The sequence below is a fragment of the Anarhichas minor genome, unplaced genomic scaffold (genome assembly GCF_050575085.1).
Source record: "Anarhichas minor isolate MPS153535 unplaced genomic scaffold, ASM5057508v1 ptg000029l, whole genome shotgun sequence".
Lineage (NCBI taxonomy): Eukaryota > Metazoa > Chordata > Actinopteri > Perciformes > Anarhichadidae > Anarhichas > Anarhichas minor.
The window spans coordinates 234,958-258,243 of record NW_027466475.1 but is presented as its reverse complement, the minus strand read 5'-3'; the positions used below and the strand labels follow the sequence as shown (position 1 = coordinate 258,243).

Sequence of the window (23,286 nt, the reverse complement as noted above, 5' to 3'; positions counted from 1 at the left end):
TGGCTGATGGAAGCAAGGCTGTGGCGCTCTCAAACTGAGATGGCATGATCTGGATTGATGGGGAATGTGCTGATGTTTTTATTGATGAGCTTTTCAGACAGAATGAAAAAGAAATCTTCCTCTCTGTCTCTGTTTTTTCTCTATTGCTGTGGTCAGCTAAAGTGCTGACGGTGTCAACGGTTAACTGCTTATTGGGAACAATGTCCCCATTCTGTCTCTACTATTGGCTGTTTATTGGGAACTATGTCCCCTTTCTGTTTCTCCTATTGGCTGTTTCTTCCTCCAGCTATCTCTTTCTCTACGTCTTTACTCGCTCACACATACACACGTGAAAGGGCACCAGCAGGACTAATTATGGACCAGCAATAAACCCCCCCCCCCAGCTCCACTCTTCTCCCAGCTGCGTAACAAATTCATTGGCACATGGCTGCCACTGTTGTAAATCAATCTGACAGACTCGGAGGTGAGCTGCTGAATACAATTATGCTCCATGTGCTTGTGCCGCAACTTGTACTCACACAGGAGTAAACAGGCCATCCAGTTGTTAGATGTCCACATCCATCTCCACAGTGGACTGTCTGATGTTCAGAGAGGGACCACGGGTGGGGGATGGGAAAGGCAGAAGGGCTGGGAGATATTGGAGGCTTGGGAGCAGGGACAGGCCATTTGAGTTTGGGACCGTTGGGAGATGGGCCATACAGAATGGCTGGATATATTAAACTGAAGGAAATGGGTGCTGAGGGTATTGTCCAGATATGAGGGTGGCAGCCGGGGTGAGCTGGTGAGATGATGCATTGGCTTTGAGGAACTGAGAGCTAGGAGCTACAGAGCCTATCATCAAGACCGTGGTTTGGATCTGGTGTATTGAGAATGAACATTTCAGTCGTAGTGATTGCTGTCAGTGGTGTCTCATTAATAACAGCAACTTCAGTGACGTTCTGTCACACCACTGTCACATGAGGTTACGTAGGTAGCTTAACGCTATGTTACAAGTGTACTTATTTTAATGATAACCCATGATTTTACTAATCTTTACTGAGGGGAGATCTGGTAGTATCAAAAAAGTTCTGGACATCGCAGTTTAAACCATCAAATAATTTGTGTAGGAATTAGCACTATTAGCTATGGGGATAAAATTCAGATAGAGGAGAAATATTCACTACAAATAGAAAGACAACCCAGAGATTAGTTCAGTCGGATGCGTCTCCGCTCTGAGGTACCCTTTGACCCTGCCAGCCATAATCAAATCCTGTCAGCATACGAAGAGTGACACAAGCTTGGCGACATGATTGACAGCTGGCAGGTGAATAAAAAATAAAAAAACACAACAACCACATGCAACTTGTCAAAGTACTCTGGACAACAGATAAGGCTCCTGAGGGCTGCGTGCTTGTATTACAAATTCAGGCATTATTTTGTGGTTTATTCAAGAAGGATCAGACACTGTATTGTGCCATTATATATATAGATATATATATATATATCTATATATATATAACATCATTGATACTGCATTTATTCTTCAGTAATTAGAGCACAGGTTTAACTACAGAGCTCCAGGGCACTCAAGCAGGTCTGGTTGTCTCTATAACCACTCAGCCGATCGGTCATTCAAATATTTATTTATTTTCCTTTGAATTTATCATCCGTTTTGGACTCATGTGTCTGTCTGGATCTTCTGCGATGGATCCATACATTATTACATATTTCTCATTAATATGAGTTAAGAAAGTTCTGTCAGGCCCTAAGATTAAAAAGAGTGTGCTGTTTGTTTGTTTGTCAGATCTGACTGCTGGTAATCTCCCTGATCTATTCATCCAGACACACCAGTAACAGTCTCTTTCTTCTCTCTATCTGCTGCTGAAGTGACACACTCGTCCTTCAGTATCGATCTGAGTTGTATTCATTGTGCTCCTTGTGACTCAACGGGCACTGATGATAGAATATCGGCTAAAGAGCACATGGGATACAATTCAGATATATACAGTAGAGGAGATTGTATGAATAGAGCATAACACAGATAACAGTGGATGGCAGCCATTTGAACCTGGTGATGATCGTACTGCTCGTAGTGTTTAAAACAAATGTTTCTTTTGTGATAACGATGCTTAATATCGGAGGCAGATCTTACAGCATGTCTACAGCTAAAGCTACAGGTCTTGCCTTCTTTTTTCTTTTGCGGTGGTGTTGAGCTTGATGCACCTGCAAGTGAATGTGTTGTTTCAGCCCAGCTCTTTGATCATAAATTTTAACTTCGACTTTCTGGAGATGTATATAAAAATATATACATAACTGTTAATTGAATGGCTTATCTTTTTGTGGTGCATACTATCTGGGATGGCTTTCCCCATTCTGTGTTTAGTCATAGTAGGAGTAGGAGTATAGACATAGTGTGCAGGGAGCAGGCTCCGGACAGCCGGGGAGAGCGTGCTGGCGGTGCACTGTATACTGTACTGGAATGTGTTTGTGGAGATTATTAAAGAGCCATATATTTCTGCTGCAGCCCCACAGGGCCTGCTCTTACCGGCTGATCTCCACACTGGCAGACGGGTAATGAAACAGGCCTCACTGGAGATTCATAACTGTGGAGAGCCAAAGCGATCCCCCCCCCCCCCCCCCTCCCCCTCCCCTTTTTTCAAATGTTTCATTCCTCTCTGTCTTGGCTTTGGTCTGTTGAATGTGCTGCAGCAGGCTACTTCTGTTTCAAGCACAAGTTTACTTTTACTCTTCTATAAGCTCGTTCCAGAGTATATCATAGCCTCCAATATCAAAAACCTCACATGCAATAATGAGTCACATGTGGCAGGTGAAAACAGTCTTGCAATGAGCTGCTGAAAAGTTCTCGCTAATTAGCCTGCTTGCATATTAGGGCACTTGTTTGCAACCAGTTAGCACACTCATTCACATGTTATCCTGCTACTCTGTTATCTTGCTAGCAGGCGAGCTTACTTGCGGTTAGCTTGCTGACGGGAGAGTTCACTCACAGATTGGCTCATTAGCTTGTTTGCTGTAGTGCTTGCTAGGCCTGTAGCTTCTCTCAGTGGGCCCTGCCATGCTTTCTGAATCGTCAAAAAGAAAAAGAATGACACGTTGGTGGAATGAACATTAAGCTGTTTAGTGTTAACTATTTAGCACAGTAGAGGAGTCACAGGAGAGAAATTCAGCTGGGCTTCAGGCCAGCGGGGGTACATGCAGCTCCAGAGGTGTCGAAGGTAACCACTCAGCTATGAGAGGCACACAGCTCATAGCTTGTTGATATTACAAATTCGACCGGGGGGGATCAGAAGGGGAATAAGTTTCGGATGGGGTAGACGGGCAACATAAAGCTGAGAGGAGGGAAACTTTTTGCCAACACACAGGAATTGCCGATGGGTTGTATTCCAACTCCTCCATCAGTTCCAGCGCTCAAAATCACAGGTTTGAGGAAGAGCAATTTGGACCAAAAATGAAATTTCAGGTATGAAATTGGAAGAGCCGACGAGGCACCGAAAGCAAGTGATGTATTCAGGTGAGCTCCTCTGTCGAGGCCTGGCTTGGAATGTTAGTGAAACATTATGGATGGAATGAGGTGCAGGGATTTGTTGGCAGATGAAGAAGTATAAAACTGCTATGGGGTGTGATGTCAAGAGAGTGAAAATTGAAGGCGGCTAATGGGAGACACAGACATAATTGTCTTTGGACTGTGTGCCAATAAAAGTAAACGAATTCAATGGAGGGAAAATGTTGGTAGAGATGGCAAGACGTCGTGGAAGGGGAAGAGATATGGACGAGTGGAAAGGAAAAGAGAAAGAGACTGTTTCACTACAGGGATCAATTACTAGCAACTGTAAGTTATGGTATTTGCTGCACCAAGTGCCATGTGGCTTTATTGCACTGGGACAGTGTTTGGAGGGAAGAGGGAGATTATTAACCACACGGAAAGGCAGAGAAAGTGAGGGAAAGAAAGCCGACAGAGAATCAGAGAAGCGTCGAAAGAAAGAACGAGGTGGAGAGTTTAGAAAGAGTGAGAGGCAAAGAAAGATGAGCAGTCCAAACCTCGAGGCTCTCTCTTCACTTCTCCTCTCGCAGCCCTCCATTCTCTCTGTTTCTGCTTGTCTTGCACTTTCAAGCGTGGAGCCCATTAAAGTGGATGACAGTGTAACTCACCACTGATAATCAACAGAGAGAGCAGATTCACAGAGAACAGACCCCAGGCCTCGTTTGTTATGTTGGATTTTTCCACTGAATCCGACTGCGCTGTAATTTTTCAAAGTGGGAAGGAGGTGCAAGGAAAGTAATTTACACAATGAATAATCAAGATGTGTGTAGACTAGGACAGGACAAATTTAGTTTACAATTTATACAAGTTCTTAATTAAGAGGAATAAAAAGTGAATGCCACATTTTCAAATCAAGAACCACTGTATGACAAATAGGAGCTCTAGACCTGCATGTTCAGTAAATCTTGCTGATACTGAGACAATATTCTTACTTATATTATCTATTTAACACAGATATGAGTAAAGTGAACTAATGGTAAACTCTTTGATTTCCAAATCAAATCAAGTTATACAATGCCAATGTGATATATTGTTATAGTGACAAAAACGGCAGAGTTGATATTTGTAAATTCCAAAATTAGATAATCTCTTTTGAAAAAAAGAAGCATATTGTATACATTCTGCAGCTGTAAGTACTTTTGGGGTTATTAAACATAATGCAATCACATACAAATTGCTTTGTGTTTGGAAACATTTGCGTCGTAAAATAAGCAAACGTTTTCTCAAATACATTTACAATTTCATGGAGGGGAAAGCCATTTTACATCTTTTATTTAATATTCATGTAGGATTTAGCATACGTCAATAACATATACAGCATATCGTCTTTGTACATTTCTGGACGCATTTATTATCGGGCTCCAGCTAGTAAAATGGCCATCTCAAGTTCCCAGAATTCCAGTGGATCTTTTAACAGCCCAAAAAAAAACCAAATATTTAGTTCACAATAATAAGCTGCTAATTCTTAGGTTTGAATCTACATAGTTTGGCTCGATGACATATTTGTATGATTAAATCAGTAAATACAATTGTCAAATCATTTTCTATTGATAGAGATTGATTCACTAATTGTTTTTGCACCACTTGTTGAAGAAAAGCCTCATATAACTTGTTATGCTGAACGCAGCATATTCATAAGAACATCTGTGGGAATGTGGGAAATCAACCGTTCCCAGAGAAGTGATAAAATTGTGCCAGGAAAATTGTGAGCTAAGAACACATTTCCCGTAAGTAAGGAAATAAGAATTGCGTTCAAGAACAAATTGCATTTGACCTGCATCCTGAGGACCAGATGTGCTTTATTTGTGGGTCAATCGACGGGATTTGATTGGTGGAAAGTAGGCTTAGGGAATAAAGGGCATAGTATGGTATTAGGGCACAGCATGCTGCCACTACTGTTTCCACTGCTGCAGAGCTATGAGTAGTGGAAACAAACACACCTGTCAAGTGCTCCCAGTTCCCCCTCACTGACCCTCGATTGGCATGGATGAAGTGCAGTCATGTGCTCTCTTGGACTGGTGTAAAAAAGACAATGACAAACTGCTGGGACAGTGGCATGAAGTATTTAAAATAGCTGTAACAAGGACAGTTGCGTGCTGGAACAATAGCAAGGCTCATGGCAAGCACAATAGGGTCACATCAATGACAAAAACATGGCGACTGTGGAAAATTATACATGTTGACGTTTTGGGATATTCGTGGTTCCCAGATGATGATCCCTGACCTTAACTGTAGTGCATCCATCAGTTCATAACTTTACTTCACCAACTTTGGTGCTCGCCAAAAAGTAATGGTTTGAATTTCCAAACATTGAATCCAGATATTCTTGTTCCCAAATCAGTGAGCTCCCATCACCACCTCAGCCAAATCTGAATAGAAAGTGTTCAGCAGACAAGCTTAAAGAATGAAGAAAAATGATTTTAATTTACATAATTTTGGGAGTAGGACAAATGGGACAAAACAAAAAACTAACTAAAAGCAGATAAACCAAAGCAAAGACACACTTCATATGTTGATATGACACACCTGGGAGTTGATGGGAGTTTTGAACCGGCATCGAAAGGCAGCTGAAGGCCATTAAATGTCTCCACTTTGCTTCAAAGAAAAAGTAAAGGACAGATGGCAGAGGGGAGGAGAGACACTGGAAGAAACATGAGAGATGGGAGTCACAAGAGAGAAGTTTAGAGATGGATAATGATGATGGAGACAGAGGAAGAGCGGTAATGACTAGAAAACACCCAGAACAGCATGGATAAAGACATGAAAGAGGAGCAGAGAGTAAAAAACAGAAAAGGGGGGACCTTGTGAGACGGAGGGAGGGAAGAAAGGATGAGAGAAGACGAGGAGAGGAACTCGAGGAGCGGTGTAGGGGGTTACAGAGGGGGGTGAGGTCAGGATTCGACCCTGTGGCATCCCACAGTAATTGAAATTAGGTGGGGGTGGTCGGGCGGGAGGGGAGCGGGACTGGAGGAAACAGGCGACATGATAATCAATTTGAGGCTGAATCGGAAACATGAGCCACTGGGGGGGCCTCGTTCCCCCTGCCAGGCCTCCAGATGGCCCCGGCCCCAACCCTGTGTGGGCCCTGTCAGAGCACGCAGTGTGTGATTCAATGTACGTCTACGTGTGTGTGTGTGTGTGTGTGTGTGTGTGTGTGTGTGTGTGTGTCTGAGAGACAATACCATCTGCCAGGAGTGCAAGGGGAGTTCAGCAGATGCATTTGCTGACACTAGGGGCGCAGGAGGATACAGACAATACACTGTATGCCGAGTGCTTAATAGCCACCATATACTGTACATGAAGTCCACGAATCCTTAAAGGGACAGTTCACCACAAAGTCAAAAAAACATACACATAAGCGTGCATCTATACTCGATACTGCTAGTTCCCTAGCACCAATGAGCTAGCTACTGTTACAGCTCAGCCAGGGGGGACGCCTTCAATGTTAACATCTTGCGCTGTCACGAGCACGAGCCTCTCGTCTGTGAGTAGATGCACGCTTCCTTCTGAGTGGTGATAAGGTCATCGGCTGTAGTTTGGTGAAAGTCTGGATTATCTCGAGAAACCGGGTCATGATACATAGAAAGAGACACTGCTGTAGAGTTTTTCAAATGTGTATTTTTGGGCTCTTTGAGCACTACAAGCCGAGTGTCGTGTAGTTCCATTATATTTGAGAGAAGGCAGACATCACTATGGCAGTTATTTCCAACACTCTCTCAAAACAGTCTACATTGATCAATAACACAACAGGTAAGAAGAAAAATACATATATTAATTTTCATTTTTGAGTGAACTGTCTCTTTAAGGTGCTTCTGAGGATCAAAAACTGTACTCCGGCAGAGTGAGGATAAGAAGTACATTAAAAGCCTTTTTTAAAGTCACGCATGATGGTTTAAAATGTAGACACGATTACCTCAAAGGTTCTTCGAAACCCTTGATATGTATTAATCCTACAATAAAAGCTCAAGCTGTTGCTCTATGCGTTTTGAGTTTTCCTCTTCTTCCTTGATGGCTCCTTAATGTAGTTGCTCAGTCAGTCATCTTGACAATGAAATGCTCTCAAAGCGACAACAATCTATAACGGTTGAAGGAAAAAGAAGCAATCTGTCTTTTAAAAAACTAATTTGGCAGACGTTTAAAGAATCATGCACAGTAAAAGTAGATAAACTGCGGCCCAGTTTCTGGATCTTTCTGCAGGATAAAAGTTTTATAACCCAAGGGTTCTTAACATGGATGCTCTATTGATCAAGTCCTTTCAAATGAGGTAAATTATACTAAGTCAAAACATAAACACACGAAAACACAAACCTCACTCAGCCGCCCAGGGGACGACTAGGGCTAACGGATGAGAGTCAGTAAGTCGATCTGAGGAAGCTGAAAGCAAAATAAATAAATAAAATGTATGAAGTTCATGTGTCTTATCCCCAAGCACACTGATCCAAAGAGCAGAGACAGGCGGAGAAAAAGAAGGAAGGAGGACATTGAAGGCGGACGTGAGGGCTGGAAAGCGGGAGAGATGCGGCAGGAGTGGAGGTGTTTGAGAGCGGTTTTGAAGTGGAGGAGGAATGAAAACAGTTTTGAAGGGAGGAGTAGTGTGATGCAGAAGGAAACAAAAACACGTCCGGAGCCTCGTCAGCGCTGCCGTGCAACTGTCGTTACTGATATTACAGAACATGGTTATATAAGTGGCTTAGCTTCTGAGCTGCAGCAGTTTCTTCCAAAATAGCAGATTACAGTACTGTTGTGTGACAAATTATATATTTTTTTGTAAATGAAGCGGAGTACAAAATCTGTAAATGAATATGCAGGCTGTTCAACAAGTGGTTTAATTAGACATGCAGGCTTCCATCCCCAAATCACAATGCGGAGCAGCATTCAACAGGTTGTGCAGAACGACTAAACATGGACTCAATTTATAAGAAATCCTGGTTAAAATAAAGTAAAAATTGTAATATCATGAGATTTCTACTTTGATTTAAACTCTATCCATTAAAAATGATGTGACAACAAATAAATATTTTTTTAATTACACAATTAGAATCATATTTTGTTTTAATAATAGCAATCCTCAATTTTAAGCCGGTGCTCTATTAATATATGGAGCTGTGCAATTCACTGCTTTTTTCCACAACATTGTCCCGGAAATATTTCAGAATAAAATCCTTGTGTTAACAGGTGAACAGACTCTGTCCAGGGAAAGATGCTAGTGGGCTTTTAATTTGAAACAGAAACAGGAAAGTTTGAGTTAAAAATAAATATGAACTTGTTTTCATATCTGTGACATCGTGATATAGACATCGGAACTGTAGTAATGTTGCGGTTATAATGTCAATATATACGGTTGAAAAGGTCTATTTTGTTAAAACTAGGCAGTGGCGCAGGCGGTGTGGCTGCTCTAACCTGTTAACATGGGCGCCGACATAAAGAGCAAGAGGTTCCGCTCAGGCAGGCAGTTTGATCCGGGCGATGGACTCAAGAGGTGCCAAATAAACCTGTGAACTGACAAAGGCGGGACAAACAGGGAGGAGAGAGGGGGCACCTAATGGAAAAGGTGGCTAGGTGGTAGGAAAAGGTGAAAGGGGAAACCGAGTGAGGACAACAGAGGAAGTAATGGAATGAGCCAGCGGTGGCTTTCCTCTGAGGCTGCTGCAGGTTTTGCAAAGCAATCATCTTGAGGATCTCCTCTTCTTTAACAAACAGCATCCTCTCCGTTGCCAACTATAATATCAGCGGGTCGGTTCGTTGACTTGCTTATACAGCTCAACCCCCCCGCCCTCCTCCACACACACACATCTCTTCTGTGTGTTTGTCACGCCGGCCTTCCCCTGTTTTAATTGGTGCTCGTTAGAGAGAGAAAAAATGATGTTTTTGCTACATTTTCACCAAAATATGCAGGAGGAGAATCAGGCTATGAACATGTTAATTGATAGTGGATAAAGGAAAACACTGGCAATTAGTGCAGGCTGACAGATGAGCAAGGCACTGCACCGGAGACTATGATGACTACAAGAACTCTACGCACGCACACACACACACACACACATATATATACCTTATGTACACGTTCTTGTTAGCGAGCAGGGCCAGTGTAGACGTGAACCACTGTTTGATTCAAACCAAGCAGGAAGTGAGACTGCAAACGGAGAGTCGTGTTTTTAGTTTCCATCAACGCAAACACACACACGCACACACACACGCACTTGGATGCAGATGCAGAATAGACATAAAAACAAACATTCATATCAGCCGACACACAGATACAGACAGAAAAATGTGTTGCTGAGGTTATCTACTGGTTTGGAGAAAACATCATTATGCTGCTGCATCTCTCTCTCTCTCTTTGTTTCTCGACACTGTTGTGGAAACGCTGCGGCCCAGAGAGTTGAATTGCTTTTGTTTTTGGGTGATCTGATCTGTAGATGTAGTCTACGTGTGCTGTGTAGAACTCCACTGGGTTTTTGAGGCAGTTAAAGACAGATATTTGAGAGTGAATCTGATCTGATGTTGGTATGTATTTCTTTTTTTTTTACATAAACACAAAAGATAAACAAGTATCTTTAGCAGGGGTTGGCCCCGAGGCTGGATTATCAACTAGGCAAAGCAGCCGACTGCCCATATGTTGATGTGTTACTATGCACATCCCTAAATCAACTGACCCAGACCTTAAGGGGCCTCGAAAGCCCCAGGTTCGTTGTTCTCAATTGACTGCAAGTAATTTGACTAATTGCAAATTTGTCAAGCAATTTTGTACCAGTAAAGTATAATATCGACAAAGGCGTGTCCAGTATTAGTGGCTAATCTCGGGCTTCTATAAAAGGGGCATGTGACAAAATGTACTATCTCAACTTTTAGTTTTCAGACATTGTATTCCGAAGGTTTTTTTTCTCTTGACATTCCTCGATGGATGGATTTAGGATTTAGCTCAGAAACTTCTGTTTCCATCGGTTGAAAACGGACCTTCAAGCTCTGAAAGTGTTTAGTTTTCTTTCTGATTTTCATTAACTAATGTTTGTTTTTGAAACACTGAATACATCAGCATCATCATTCTGATGACTCCTGCTCAATTTTCACCATTTGTTCTAATGTTTCTTCTCTTCTTATTGTCTTTCCCTCTCCCTGTGGCTCCTCTCTCCTCCTCCTCCTCCTCCTCCTCGTCGTTAGGTGAGCCTGCAGTGGCCAGAGAGAATAACTGTCTGAATGCTGCCAAGGCCTGCAACCTCAATGACACATGTAAGAAGTACCGCTCAGCCTACATCAGCCCCTGCACCAGCCGCGTCTCCACCGCTGAAGTCTGCAACAAGAGGAAGTGCCAGAAGGCCCTGCGGCAGTTCTTTGACAAGGCAAGGCACCTCTGACACAAGATCATAAAGAAGAAGGAAAGAAACGCATAAAGCACACACACTGGGGGTTTTCCAAACGACTGATATCTGATAAAAGCCGAATGTCTATCACAAAGGACCTGCTTCAAAAGGAAGAATGATTTTGAAGTATATAAGTTAGAAGAGGAGTCAAAAATCACAATAAATAATTATGCGGCCCTTTTTGTGCAGGGTTTGCTTTTCCATCGCCAAGCTTTGACTCTGATTCAGTCATCAAACACAAAAGTTGTTTTTGCTGTCCGTCCCATATTGTAAAGAAAATGATGTGAGACATTGTAATTACAACCCGGCTCCCACAATGTCCCTTTGGAATAACTTAACTGGGATCTCTTCCACTAAGCAACAACATGAATCAAAAGAAAGCTACAAAGAATGCATGACTTTGTTAATCTTGTTGTGATTGTGTTTAATTTTGTTGTCTTTTTTCACAGCAGAGAACTTTGTGTGAACAGCTTCAAGTTTTCTTTGTGTTGGAGATAAAACTAGATGACATTCTTCTATTGAAGCCAGTGTTTTGTTACAAGCCTGCTACCATCTAGAGTGTGTCATTAAACTCTAATATCAGAATGTAATGATGTTGTTATACTACTGAAGCAATGTTAAATATGCATGAGAGACAATTTTGACATTTTGGCATAATAATTGTTTTACGGACAGAAGTTTGAACCTGAAAAATCCTCCAGCACAACATTAAGTGATGAGTTTCCAATTTCCAACAATGTCACAATCAGTTTGTTTGGACAGAGGAAATACTTAGTTAACATTAGTAACAACAGCCACTGTGGGTGGTCAACAAAGAAAAAACATCAACAGAAAATCGAAGGGAAAGAAGTGTTTCTGATTGGCAAAGAAAAATGACCAAAACGAGAATAAAAAGGAGGTCTTGCATTTGGCTGGTACGGTTAACGTTGTGTTGTCTTGTGCCACACAGGTTCCTCCGAAGCACAGCTACGGCATGCTGTACTGCTCGTGCCCGATTAGCGACCAGACAGCATGTTCTGAACGCAGGCGTCAGACCATCGTCCCCGTCTGCTCGTATGAAGAAAAACAGAAACCCAACTGTCTGGAACTGCAGGCCTCTTGCAAGACCAACTACATCTGCAGGTGGGAAATTGTATTTTCTGTATGTTATTTTCGTGTATTCTGAGGGCATTTTTTTCAGCATTTATTAGACAATAAAAAAGATATGATTGGAAATTCTGGAACAGAGAGATGGGGAATGACGCACAGCGAATGTACCCGGCCAGGTGCAAACTGTGGACGCCAGAGTTTATGATTGACAACCTAACCCCCAGATCCATAAGAAACCAGCACTATACTGAAACGTAAAAGGAAACACACTACGAATGAAGCGCATATCGAAACCAAGCGGCAACCTCGGGTTCTGCAAAATGAAGCCAACATAGAAGTGCACTAAACTGCAGTTCCTCAAATGGCCGCTTGAGGCTGGCTCCAAATGTGAGTGAATCCCTGCAGCCCCCCATGGTACAATGTTTACAGCAGGAATAAACATGTTTACAGCCTGGGGCTAAAAAAACGTTTTGGGTCTCTTAAGCTAATATTCCCGATCATGACAATTGCACGGGCGGTGAATTTTTCATATATCTCACCCGTTTAAATTAGGCTGTGTTAACCTTAACCGAGCAGGAACACTAATCTTAACAATAAAGTCTTAACCCCTAAAACTTAATATTTTTACCCAAATGTTCGGCGAGTCCCCATAATGAGACCGTGTCCCCACATTGTACAAGTACACACAGGCACAAATCGTGCCCCTTGGACACCTCCTTACATTGTGTAGTCACTGCAGTGACCATCACCAGCAGAAAGAAATCGCCTCAAGGCTCAGATTCACACGGAAAAGAGCTGTTCAGTGATTGACACCTGACATCACCTTCATTGAAGTGTGTGTGTGTGTGTGTGTGTGTGTGTGTGTGTGTGTGTGTGTGTGTGTGTGTGTGCATGTGTGTGTGTGTGTTCATGCAGTCTCTAGAGCCCACAGTCTTGTGGCTTTCTGGGATTAAATGGAAGCATTAGACATCATAAGTGAGCTCCATTTGGACCATGGCCTCAGGTCTCCCTCCCTCTCTCCTCACGCTGCTGCCTCTGCTTAACAGCAAGCAGCATGACAGCAGTAAATTCAAACTGCAACTTTCTATCCGTCCGTCCATCTCTGTCTTTTTTTTTTCCTTTTCTTTGTTCTTCCCGTTGCGCTGTCTGTCCGTCAGACATACGCTCAGGGCTGAACAACAGGTCTCACTGCAGCACAGCTTCCTCCCAGTCCATTTGTCAGTTAGCACAGATAGATTAAAGCCATGCATTTCCACGAGCTCCCTCACCATATGTCAGGTGTAGTATACTGGCTGCTCTGACAACTCTCACCGCGCGCCGCTCCGCACCGGATTGGTGTGATTAGATAGAGCACACTGTGAGTGCACGTATATGCGAGAGTGTGTGTTTGCTTTAGGACGTGCTTGCGTCCACACATCCTGGTAGCTGGCTGTCACTGTGACATTCAGATGCAACATATCACTTTTCCATAAAGATGTTGCATTTGAAAAGTGACATTCGAAGGCTTTGTTTCGTGTCAAAGTATACACTCAATCTCACCTAAAATGGTGAATTCCTTTGGAAGCCAAACTCCATTTCAATTTCACGTGCCACTGCACCTGTGGCAAAAGTGTAAACAAACATTTGTGAAGGCAGTAAATGAAACAGAACAGACTTGGTGGGGAATTTGCCTTTGGCCTCATTCATTCCAGGATATTAGAGCCGCCGCAGCAGCATACGTAAGAGGGCCATCTTACTCCACTGGAGGCAGACATTAAGAAGGCTAATTGCATCGAGAGAAATTACTTTGAGCCGCCGCGCATTTGGACCCGCCATTTTGCTGCACATTCCAATCACATTGGCCATCTGAATTTCTCATATAAAATCTGTTGGAGCTACAATCATGTCTGGCTCTGAAATAAGTTTGGATCTGTTTGTGTTGCAGGTCACGACTGGCTGACTTCTTTGTCAACTGCCAGCCGGAGCCTCGCTCGCTGTCGGGCTGCCTGAAGGAGAACTACGCAGACTGCCTCCTCTCGTACTCGGGTCTGATTGGTGAGCACGCTTCATTGTTATTGGTCGGCCTAGTCTCAGCATTCCACTCTGTGGATTGTTGTTAATTTTCTTTCATGATGTCTTTAAAGGATTTTATTTCTGACTATTTGGATCCTATTTTTGTTATGTCTTTTTGCTTATGGCAATGTTGCACTAACCAAAGTAAACGCTGAAACCTGGGTACACGCATTTGATAGCCAAAATAAGTTTAAATACATAAAAGGTCCTGATTGAAATGGATTACATTAAGTAAAAACAGAACACCACAGATGATCTCCAAGGAAGTCTTCGTTAAGATGTGTCAGCTTGGAATGAACGAAACTTCTAGAGTGCAGATGAGATCCCACCAAGGTAACGCTAAAGTTGTAGCGAGAAAAAAAACTGCCGTGATTTTGGAAACGCTGCAACATCACTTCCAAGTCTGACAAGACTATAAAATGAGCAGTCAAGTTGTAGACTATTTATTTAACTACTTTATTTGGGGGTACAACTTGAAGTGATTGCTCTTCGAAGTTGTGGTAGTAATCTCTGATGGAACACAAAACCTGTATCTGTATAAGTACAGCAGGTCAAAGGAGAAGCAGGAAGTGGGTCCGTAACGGTGATGATGACTGTTTGCAATGAACATTTTGAGTCACAGTCCTTTGCCTCCATTATAGTTTGTCTAATCTGGAGGTTTGTATACAAACTGTTTGATCATCTGACTGCGCAAGTATCTTAAACTGGCCCGCTTTTGTTTTCAGATCTCAGCAATAAACTTGGTGAAAACAATGTTGTAATCAACGGAAATGATGGACACAACTCCAAATTCATTTAATCTAATCCCAGTCTCAGTCAGTATTTTGACCTTCCGAACCGTCCTCACAACCCATTGCGTCCTGGATCGCGCATACTATCGCACTGTCCACACGGCGGCAATTCATTCTGCGTACTGCAAAACCAAAAAGGCCTTGTTTTGGGAGCGCAGCCAGCACCAGAGAACCATCCATTGGTGGAGTGAGAAATCACTGACTGAAGCTATTTACTCTCCCTCGCATGGAGGAAGCCCATTCCTCATTCCGGCTTCCTGCAGAAACTCCACCACACTGCGTTACTCGTGTTCCCGGGAAGGAGAAATAAATGTAACGAGGAGTTAGCTTTGCTATTATGGCATTCATCTTTTAACACAGAAGGAGGATGATAACTTGAGTCCTAAACGGTTTTAATATCCTTTTTCTTTTCTCGGCAGTCGGCAGCATATTGGGATTCTCGACTATAATTTAGAGAGAATCCTCGTCTAGAGATCAAAGACAGATGAATGAATTGTTCCATCCACCTGCTGCAGGTACCGTGATGACTCCCAACTACCTGCGCTTGCCCAAAATCAGCGTCTCACCCTTCTGCGACTGCAGCAACAGCGGCAACAACAAGGACGAGTGTGACAAGTTCACCGAGTTTTTCACCGAGAACACCTGCCTCCGTAAGTTAACCCTCTGCCCGGCTGCTGTCGGACCAGCTGCTCACTGTTCTATTCTCTTCTACTCTTTTCTATTCTACTTTAGTCTTTTTCTGTTTTCGGTTCACTCTCTGTCTCCATCCATCCACTCGGCTCTGCTCCTCTTTTATCCTCTCTTTTCTTCTCTTGTCTCTCCTTCTCTCGCTCTCTCCTTCTAACCAAATATATCCCTTTGCCGTGCTTGCATTGTTATCCCTCTGCATTATAGAGGAACCAGTCACATTGCACCACGCTGTCGGAATGTGTGTGTTCGTTTGTGTGTGTATGCCCAAAAGCTGTAGCAAGACTCCTGCTCCAGATCTTTGACAGAAAGCGGCTTTTTCATCCAGCCCTCTTACACAACCACTTTAATTAACAACCCACCTCAAACACACACACACACACACACTGTCTTTCTCTATCCCCACACACACATACACATACACATACCCATTACCAGCCAAGATGCATAAGTTGCAGGACATTCTCACTGCGCTCTGGAGATAAGAGCCAGATTTATTGTGTGTTTCTCTGTAATCAGAGCTAATTCTGCACCTTTTGCTCTGGCCGTACACTCGGTTGTCAGTCAGCCAGCTGCTTTCCTCCACAACACAGTTTAAGTGTAATGTGATTCCTCATTGATTACTGTTCGGAGGTCAGAGCACGGGGCCACGGAGAGTGTCTTGCTCGACAACACCCGAGCTGGACGAATGTTTGTAAGCACTTACGCTTGGTTTAAGGATTCCAGGAGACTACTTGATTGGATGACAACAGACTCGGTATGAAATCATTCTCATTGTTACAATGAGGAAAATTAACCCTTTTTAAATGATGAGATCTGTGTTCATTCTAAAGGATTAGCTCAAGAAAACAAAAAGTGATCCTAACATGGATTGTCATATTCATAATAGGGATAGAAAGGGATGAATGAACTGTCAATAAATAGATTATTGGCAATGATTGCAACTAGAATGTCATGTGAAAGTACGCCTATTGTCTACGAAGTGTGGCAGTCAGGGTTGGGTTTAAATGGCCGATGTTGATGAAATAGCTGGATGTGTTCAGCGCTGAGGCCACCAGATCTCGAGTTTTGATCTCTACTTCTTTTTATCAGCCAAAACAACTGCACACAGGTGGAAGACCTTTTGTATTCATCCAATTATGACTTCCTTTAGTCCAAATGGGATTCAGCTGTCTGCTTGCTGTTCTTTCTTTTAGCCGGGTTTCTCTCCTCAACCAAAGATGAAAAAGAAAAGTACCTCTATCAAACTCTGCAGCAGTGAGCAGACTCGACGAAAGCTGAACCCAAAGAGATTCAATAAGGGATTTGAAGGGATTTTGGTTTCATAAAATGATTGAACCCCAGTCCTATGGAAGTATAACAGAACCTTAGATTGGCTGTAGCTGCTTGAATTACATACTAATGGGTTGGGACACAGCTTTTTACACGTCTGTAAATGGAAACCTGAAGGGGAAGCACAATATGTAGAACCACACTAGGTGATGTGTTTTGTTGTTTTGACATCTCATCCAGTTGTAATTGTGTCTTGAGGTGAAAGCCTCATACCATATATGTAAATATGCCGTTCAATTGATGAAGCAATCAGCCGCAAGACACCTGTATCAATCAGTCAATTGGTCGATAGGTTCCTGAGTAGGTGTATTGCTGGAAAATGGCGCGCGTTCAGAATAATGAGTCATAGTCTCAATGAGGTGGTTGAGTTTCTGCTGGTGGTTCAGAATGACAGTTACCAGATAAACTCTTCTCTCTTTCACTCACTCATTTGTCCTCTCCTCCTCTATTATCTGTTTTTTTTTTCCTCCCTCCTCTTGTTTTCTCTGCTCTGTTGTCTTTTTACCAGTCAGGGTTAACGAGGTTGGTCTGCAGCAGATAATAAGGGCTGCTACAGTCAGTGTGTGTGTGTGTGTGTGTGTGTTTCTCAGAAAGTGTATTTGTGAGATGTACATGTCTTTGCTTCTGCATGTTCCGCACAATCATATACGTGTGTGTTCCAGTGTGTCAACGTGAGATTTGCAATATCAGCGTGTGTTAATGTGGGTTAAAACAAGCTCTCTCTATATATCTATTATTTGCTTTTATTCACTGTGGGGAGCCAAGCGAAGGGCAAAGTAGAGGAACAATTCTCTCTCTCTCTCTCTTCCTTTACTGCTTACTCATTTTACCATTACAACCCCTTCCTTCCCCTGTACTTGTTCTCCCGCTCGTGCTTCACGTCGCTTCTTTCGTCTCATCCCGTCTCTCTGTCTCCATGTCCTCCTTTCATACCCTCCTTCTATGCGCTCTAATTAAGCTTGCTCAGCAGTAACTGGAACTGACAACTCTGAAGATCCTGACACACGCCGGTTACAGGGTCATGACTAAAGAGAAGCTACGAGAGGGAACGAGCGAGGAGAGACGGAAAGAGAGAATATGGAAAGACTGAGAGAGAGAGAGGACTTTCTGTGATACTTATACTGCACTTTGGATGCTGTATTGTTCAGAGATGGGAGATGATTGCCTGGGATGAATGCTCTGCTCTTATATGTATACATGTCATACTGTGACAGACACCTATCAGCTCATGTCATATGTCTATTGGCTATGACAAAGTCAAGCAAAATGACCCATTTCCGGGATACGTACTGAATATGCAAAGGTCACACCATCCCGCATGATGGTGATTCTAGTATTACAGCGAACGTCGGACATGTAAAGTGAGATAAAGTGGTGATGTAGACATCTGTGAGGGGCAAACCCATACTTCCCACGCAAATATCTGCTGCAGCGGGAAGATGATATCATATTCGTTGGAATGTGCTGTTTGCTTTTGTGAAGGTGAAATCAATTTGTGTGTGTGTGTGTGTGTGTGTGTGTACTTTTATCTTCCTGAGGACCAGCTTTTAGACCTTGAAAGTGGGAAAGTGGGATATTTTTGTAAAGTAAGGACATTTGTTCTGATCATCACTCCACAAAAGGGCTGTTTGATGGTTGAGACTTTCTTTTTAGGGTTTAGAATAAGGACAATAACGGCAGTTTTTTTACAAGGTGATACTCACCTAATGTGGTTTCAGAGCGTGTGCTGATGTCATCCCTTCCTGGAATCGGTGATTGGCTGTAGAAGCAAGCAGCCTCTCCCAGGAGAGCTTTCACTTAAAATAATGAGACTAAGGGCTTTTCCCATTTCACAGTTTGTGCATGCTCAACTCCTTTCCTCGCCTCCTCTCCTCGTCTTAGTCCCGCCCACAGGAGATACGAGCAGAGGGGGGAGGGTGTGGGAGAAGAGATGAGTCAAGTTGACACGCATTTAACAAAATGAGGCATGCCTCTGAGCCGTCTTTAAGAGCGACGTCAATTATATATGACATATACGGTCATAACAATTTGGAGAGTTTATGAATCCAGAGATGTCAGACAGTGTCTAAGTTTTAATTTAAATTTACAAAAAAAAGATATCAAATAAGCAGACATGTATGTCTGACATCCTGAGACTTAATTTGAGATGCTAACAGTTTTTCACACACAGTCACTGTGATGTGAGTATAATTGAGCCTCAGGTGAGGAGACAGAGGAGCCAGGAAAGAGTCCATCAACACTGACAATATGCTCATCAGCCTTCTGCTGTCTCGGCACAAAGCTACCAGCTACACAATCGCATGCTCACACACATAAGCAAAAATTAAATATGCACACTCATGGGCAAAGCCGCACGTATCAGGGCTGCAGGATATTGACAAAAATGACTTATTTTGTGCTGATTAGTGCATCTCAGATATGAACGGCAGCACATGTCGCCAGCTTTTTACCATTCATTTATTTTACTAGAAAATTAAAGTAGCATTGTTGAGTTTGAAGAAAATTATTTGTTCCAAATGGCAGTTTATTTCAGACGGGCTCGTCCCATTATATGTGCTGCTCTAATCCCTTCCAACAGCACATACATACACAAATGCATTTTGAAACCAAAGTATATGAATTGGACTAATACCCAATAAAATACCAATGCATGATTTTATTATTTCTCTTCAGTCATCACAAATTTATGTTTATTATATTTACTTCTTGGTCAGTGTGTGTGAGAGAGAGAGAGAGAGAGAGAGAGAGAGAGAGAGAGAGAGGGAGAGAGAGAGACTTTCCATCTTTTGGGATGTCTGGTCTCACCAGAGGTAAATCCAGCACAGCAGATGAAGTCAGGGAGTGTCCGGATCTACTTAGTTCAAGATTAATAGTCATGTTTATTAAATGTGCCGAGTGGAACTAACTCAAAGGTTCTTTTGAGGGCAGGGTAAGTTTTAGCGGAAGGGAAGGAACAGAAAGAGAAGGGACCACGCTGCCCACAGTAACTCTGAACAACGCGTGTTTCAGTCAGTCCACTCCAACAAATGTATCAACATGCACGTACACGTTGGGTTGGAATGACCAACAGCGCCACAGCTGTGGAGCACAACAACAGCCACTTTTCAACTCTTTTCTTATTCTTATTATTTACATCATTATCTTAATGTCTTACTCTGCACAACGTACAGCAGTAACTGGTCATCACTATCCATTTTCGGGGCTCCGACACAGTAAAATGCATAAAAAGAGGGCTGTAAGATGCCACAGTGTGGAAGCGTGGACTCACGTGGATTCACACTTGAATGAATGCTTTGAATTCAAAAGCAGGAGTTGTTTAAGGTGTTTGGAGTATTTGTGCAGAGAGAGGAACAGAAAGGAATGAACAATGAAAGCTGCCGTTATTAACCTCTGTATGAGAAGATGTTTTTATTTTGATATGAGATAAAGACAGCTTGTGATGGTACGTTTTTATCTATTGATTGATTGTTAAATTAATTTGCATAGCTTATTTTGAATACATGTGGAATGGCACGACCACATCTCTGAAAGGTTGGTCAGTATTATTTATGTTCATTTGATGATACAACTGTTTGGTCTGTTTTTTTATATATATGTGTGTATATATATATATATATATATATATATATATAGTATATACTGTAAGGAATACACTGAAAAACAATCAGCTTATCCACCATCTAATGTGAATATATGCTTTACATCATGTAGACTTATTTCAGTAGGGTTAAAGAGCCGTTATGCAGATCAGCTCTTCTTTCCTTTACGTCAGTATCAGGGTCATAATTCACTGTTGGAGGGAAGAATATCATTACGTTCAAACAGCAGCTCTGTAAAGCTCAGCTTTCCTCTGATGTGTGTCTTTTACATCAAAGCCATAGAACGCTATTAATAGGGCCACTAATGGACTCTAATGGTAAATAGCCACCTCAGCACTCAGGTTTTTGACTGTGTGGTGAATTTATAATGCGGGGGAAGTGATAACAAAACTTAAGTACCTTCTAACTCGCCTTTAATTGTGGTTTAGGCCGGTGCGATATAAAGCTTTATTCTAACATGGGGACCAACAAGCGCGTGATTCATGATGAGATCCAGCTTTTCACTCACGCATTTAATCCGAGTAAAACATTACGTTAACATCGTAGTCAGGATACACTTGTTGGTTTAAATCACCGCCGGTTGTACGGATAGTTAACCTCCAGAGGTTAATGCAGTTAACCTCAAGCATTAGTTTGTTTGCCTTGATTGTCTACTGACTTGCTTTATGTCCACCCCCTAACCTACACGCTAAAACGTATTTGTTGTTCACAGCTATAAAGTCCGTCCCTCACTTTGCCTGTGCAGGTAATGCCGTCCAGGCCTTCGGGAATGGGACGGATGTGGGAGTGTGGCAGCCGATGTCCCCTGTCCAGACCACCACCTCCACCACCACCCCCTACCAGAGGAACCGTGAACGCAACCCCAACACCATCGACAACAACATCAACACAAACCCTGGCATCTACCACTTCTGTGGCAGCCTACAGGTTAGACACACACACACACACACACACACACACAAGCTGGTTTTGGATTCAGAGGCCGACTGTGTTCGGAGGCTCAAGGTTTCCAGTCAGTCTGGGACAAATCTGATCCCATAACATGAAAACATTTCAAAACATGTTTTATTTCTTTTGTGTGCTAGAATGAAAGATGTTACAGATGGACGAAGGTTCTGAATCCCGTATGCTCTTTGTCTCACCTGCAGATCTATCAGTCTCTCTGTCCATATGTCTCCAGTGTCTGTTCATCTGCTGCTGCTCTCCGTTTCTGTTACTTCACTGCCTCTTCACTCTCTTTTTACTTTCAGACTGGCTCCATTATTGTCATAAATCACCACTGAAATAATAAGGAAAACAACAATTTAACAATTGATAACACCAGCAAGGTGGACACTGTTGTTGTAGCCTTTCCAAAATAGTTTGTTTTTATCATTATAGCTGGTAAAATGGTTCCAAATTGTACTCTGTTTTCCTGCAGGGCCAGCAGTATCTCACTGCAGCAAATCATTTAGCGAAAGTATTGATACATAAAATACTGCGTGTTGTGCTCGTGGTCTCCTTCACCCTCGTCAGTCCGGCTGTTGACACACTCCTGTGTATTGATCCATCTTTATACCTGTTGGTGCCAGCCCCATTGTGCCCGATAAGGCACTGACAGTTGGAGCAGCCACTCCTGCTCTACAGGAACAACAGTTATCCGGCTGATGAAACTGGGGGATCACAAGCAGCAATCCTGAGCAGCGGTGATGGGCTCCCCCTGGGGCGGGGAGGAAGTGGGGATAATACCGTCATTACCAGCAGAGCGATGACAGGGACTGAGAGCTATTTCACATTTAATAATACTGCAACCCGATGAAGCGTCATGAAATCACACAAAGTTATTGTTTACCCGCGGAAACAGAAAATCCTGCAGCAATTTCAAACTGAAATCCACATTAATCATTAACTACAATCTTCTTTAAAAGCACCACTTCATGTTGCTGTTATTGTTCATGATGCTCCACACTGCATAGGAGGGTATTGTTTATGTTGTGGCTTAAAATCACCAGTTTTCCCCCGCAGATGTTTAAACAGCAGCAGTTTGTGTGTTTCTTAACTGAGCATACTCAGAAATAACAAATACCTTTATTCACTTTTCAAAATACAGTTTTTGATTGTTTTGGCACTTTGGGGGGGGGGGCAGTAGAACAAGATGTAAACAATTGCTTATTTACATATCCAGAAGACATAAGCATTCACGACTCTTCATTTAAATACACACTTCTTTTACCTCTGTTTTGGTCTCCACCATCTCCGAAAGGTAACACCTGGCTCTTTAGCACCACTATGTTCACAAGCTAGTTGCTAGCTTTTGTTTGTATGCAGTTTGGTGCTCTGTCTATCAGCTTTTACACTGAAAGCAGCTCCATGATATTGCTGGAAACGGGCTTGATGAGAGCGGTGAGAGTTAACCAAAACAGTTGCCATCCCTAAAATACAGCACACCACTATAATATTGATTGAGAAGCGCATTCGCGAGACCAAGATGACGTGCTAAATAATAAATGTAGCAAAATGCTATTGTAAAAAGCGATTTAATTTTGTTGGCCAAAAGCTAAAAGCTTTATTCTAGACCCGGCCCTACACACATACTGATTTGCAGGCATACTGTCCTGCAGCTTTAGTTCACACAGACAGATATTGCAGACAGATGCAATTACAGACAAACACACACAAATGCCAGTGCGCTGACACGCTTACACAGTCTGCACTGATAATGAGCTTTGCTTGTGTAGTGGTGCGTATGTGCTGTCGGCACTGCTCTGATAGCACGTCAAGTGCAAGTTGATAAGAGTGTTGTGTTAAAGCACTTTTCTAGTGTATTAGTGTACATGTACAGTTCCTCGGTGGAGTGT

The 23,286-nt window shown here is 42.6% G+C and overlaps 1 protein-coding gene across 1 annotated transcript in view; it reads left to right on the top strand.

Annotated features, from left to right (window-relative positions):
* gfra1a (gdnf family receptor alpha 1a) overlaps positions 1-23,286 on the top strand; it is a 77,891-nt gene that overhangs the window by 46,846 nt on the left and 7,759 nt on the right. Inside the window, exons 5-9 of the mRNA XM_076104173.1 lie at positions 10,700-10,878; positions 11,849-12,021; positions 13,913-14,022; positions 15,347-15,481; positions 21,195-21,376. Of these exons, the coding sequence (XP_075960288.1) occupies positions 10,700-10,878; positions 11,849-12,021; positions 13,913-14,022; positions 15,347-15,481; positions 21,195-21,376 (779 nt within the window). The remainder of the gene's footprint in view (positions 1-10,699; positions 10,879-11,848; positions 12,022-13,912; positions 14,023-15,346; positions 15,482-21,194; positions 21,377-23,286) is intronic.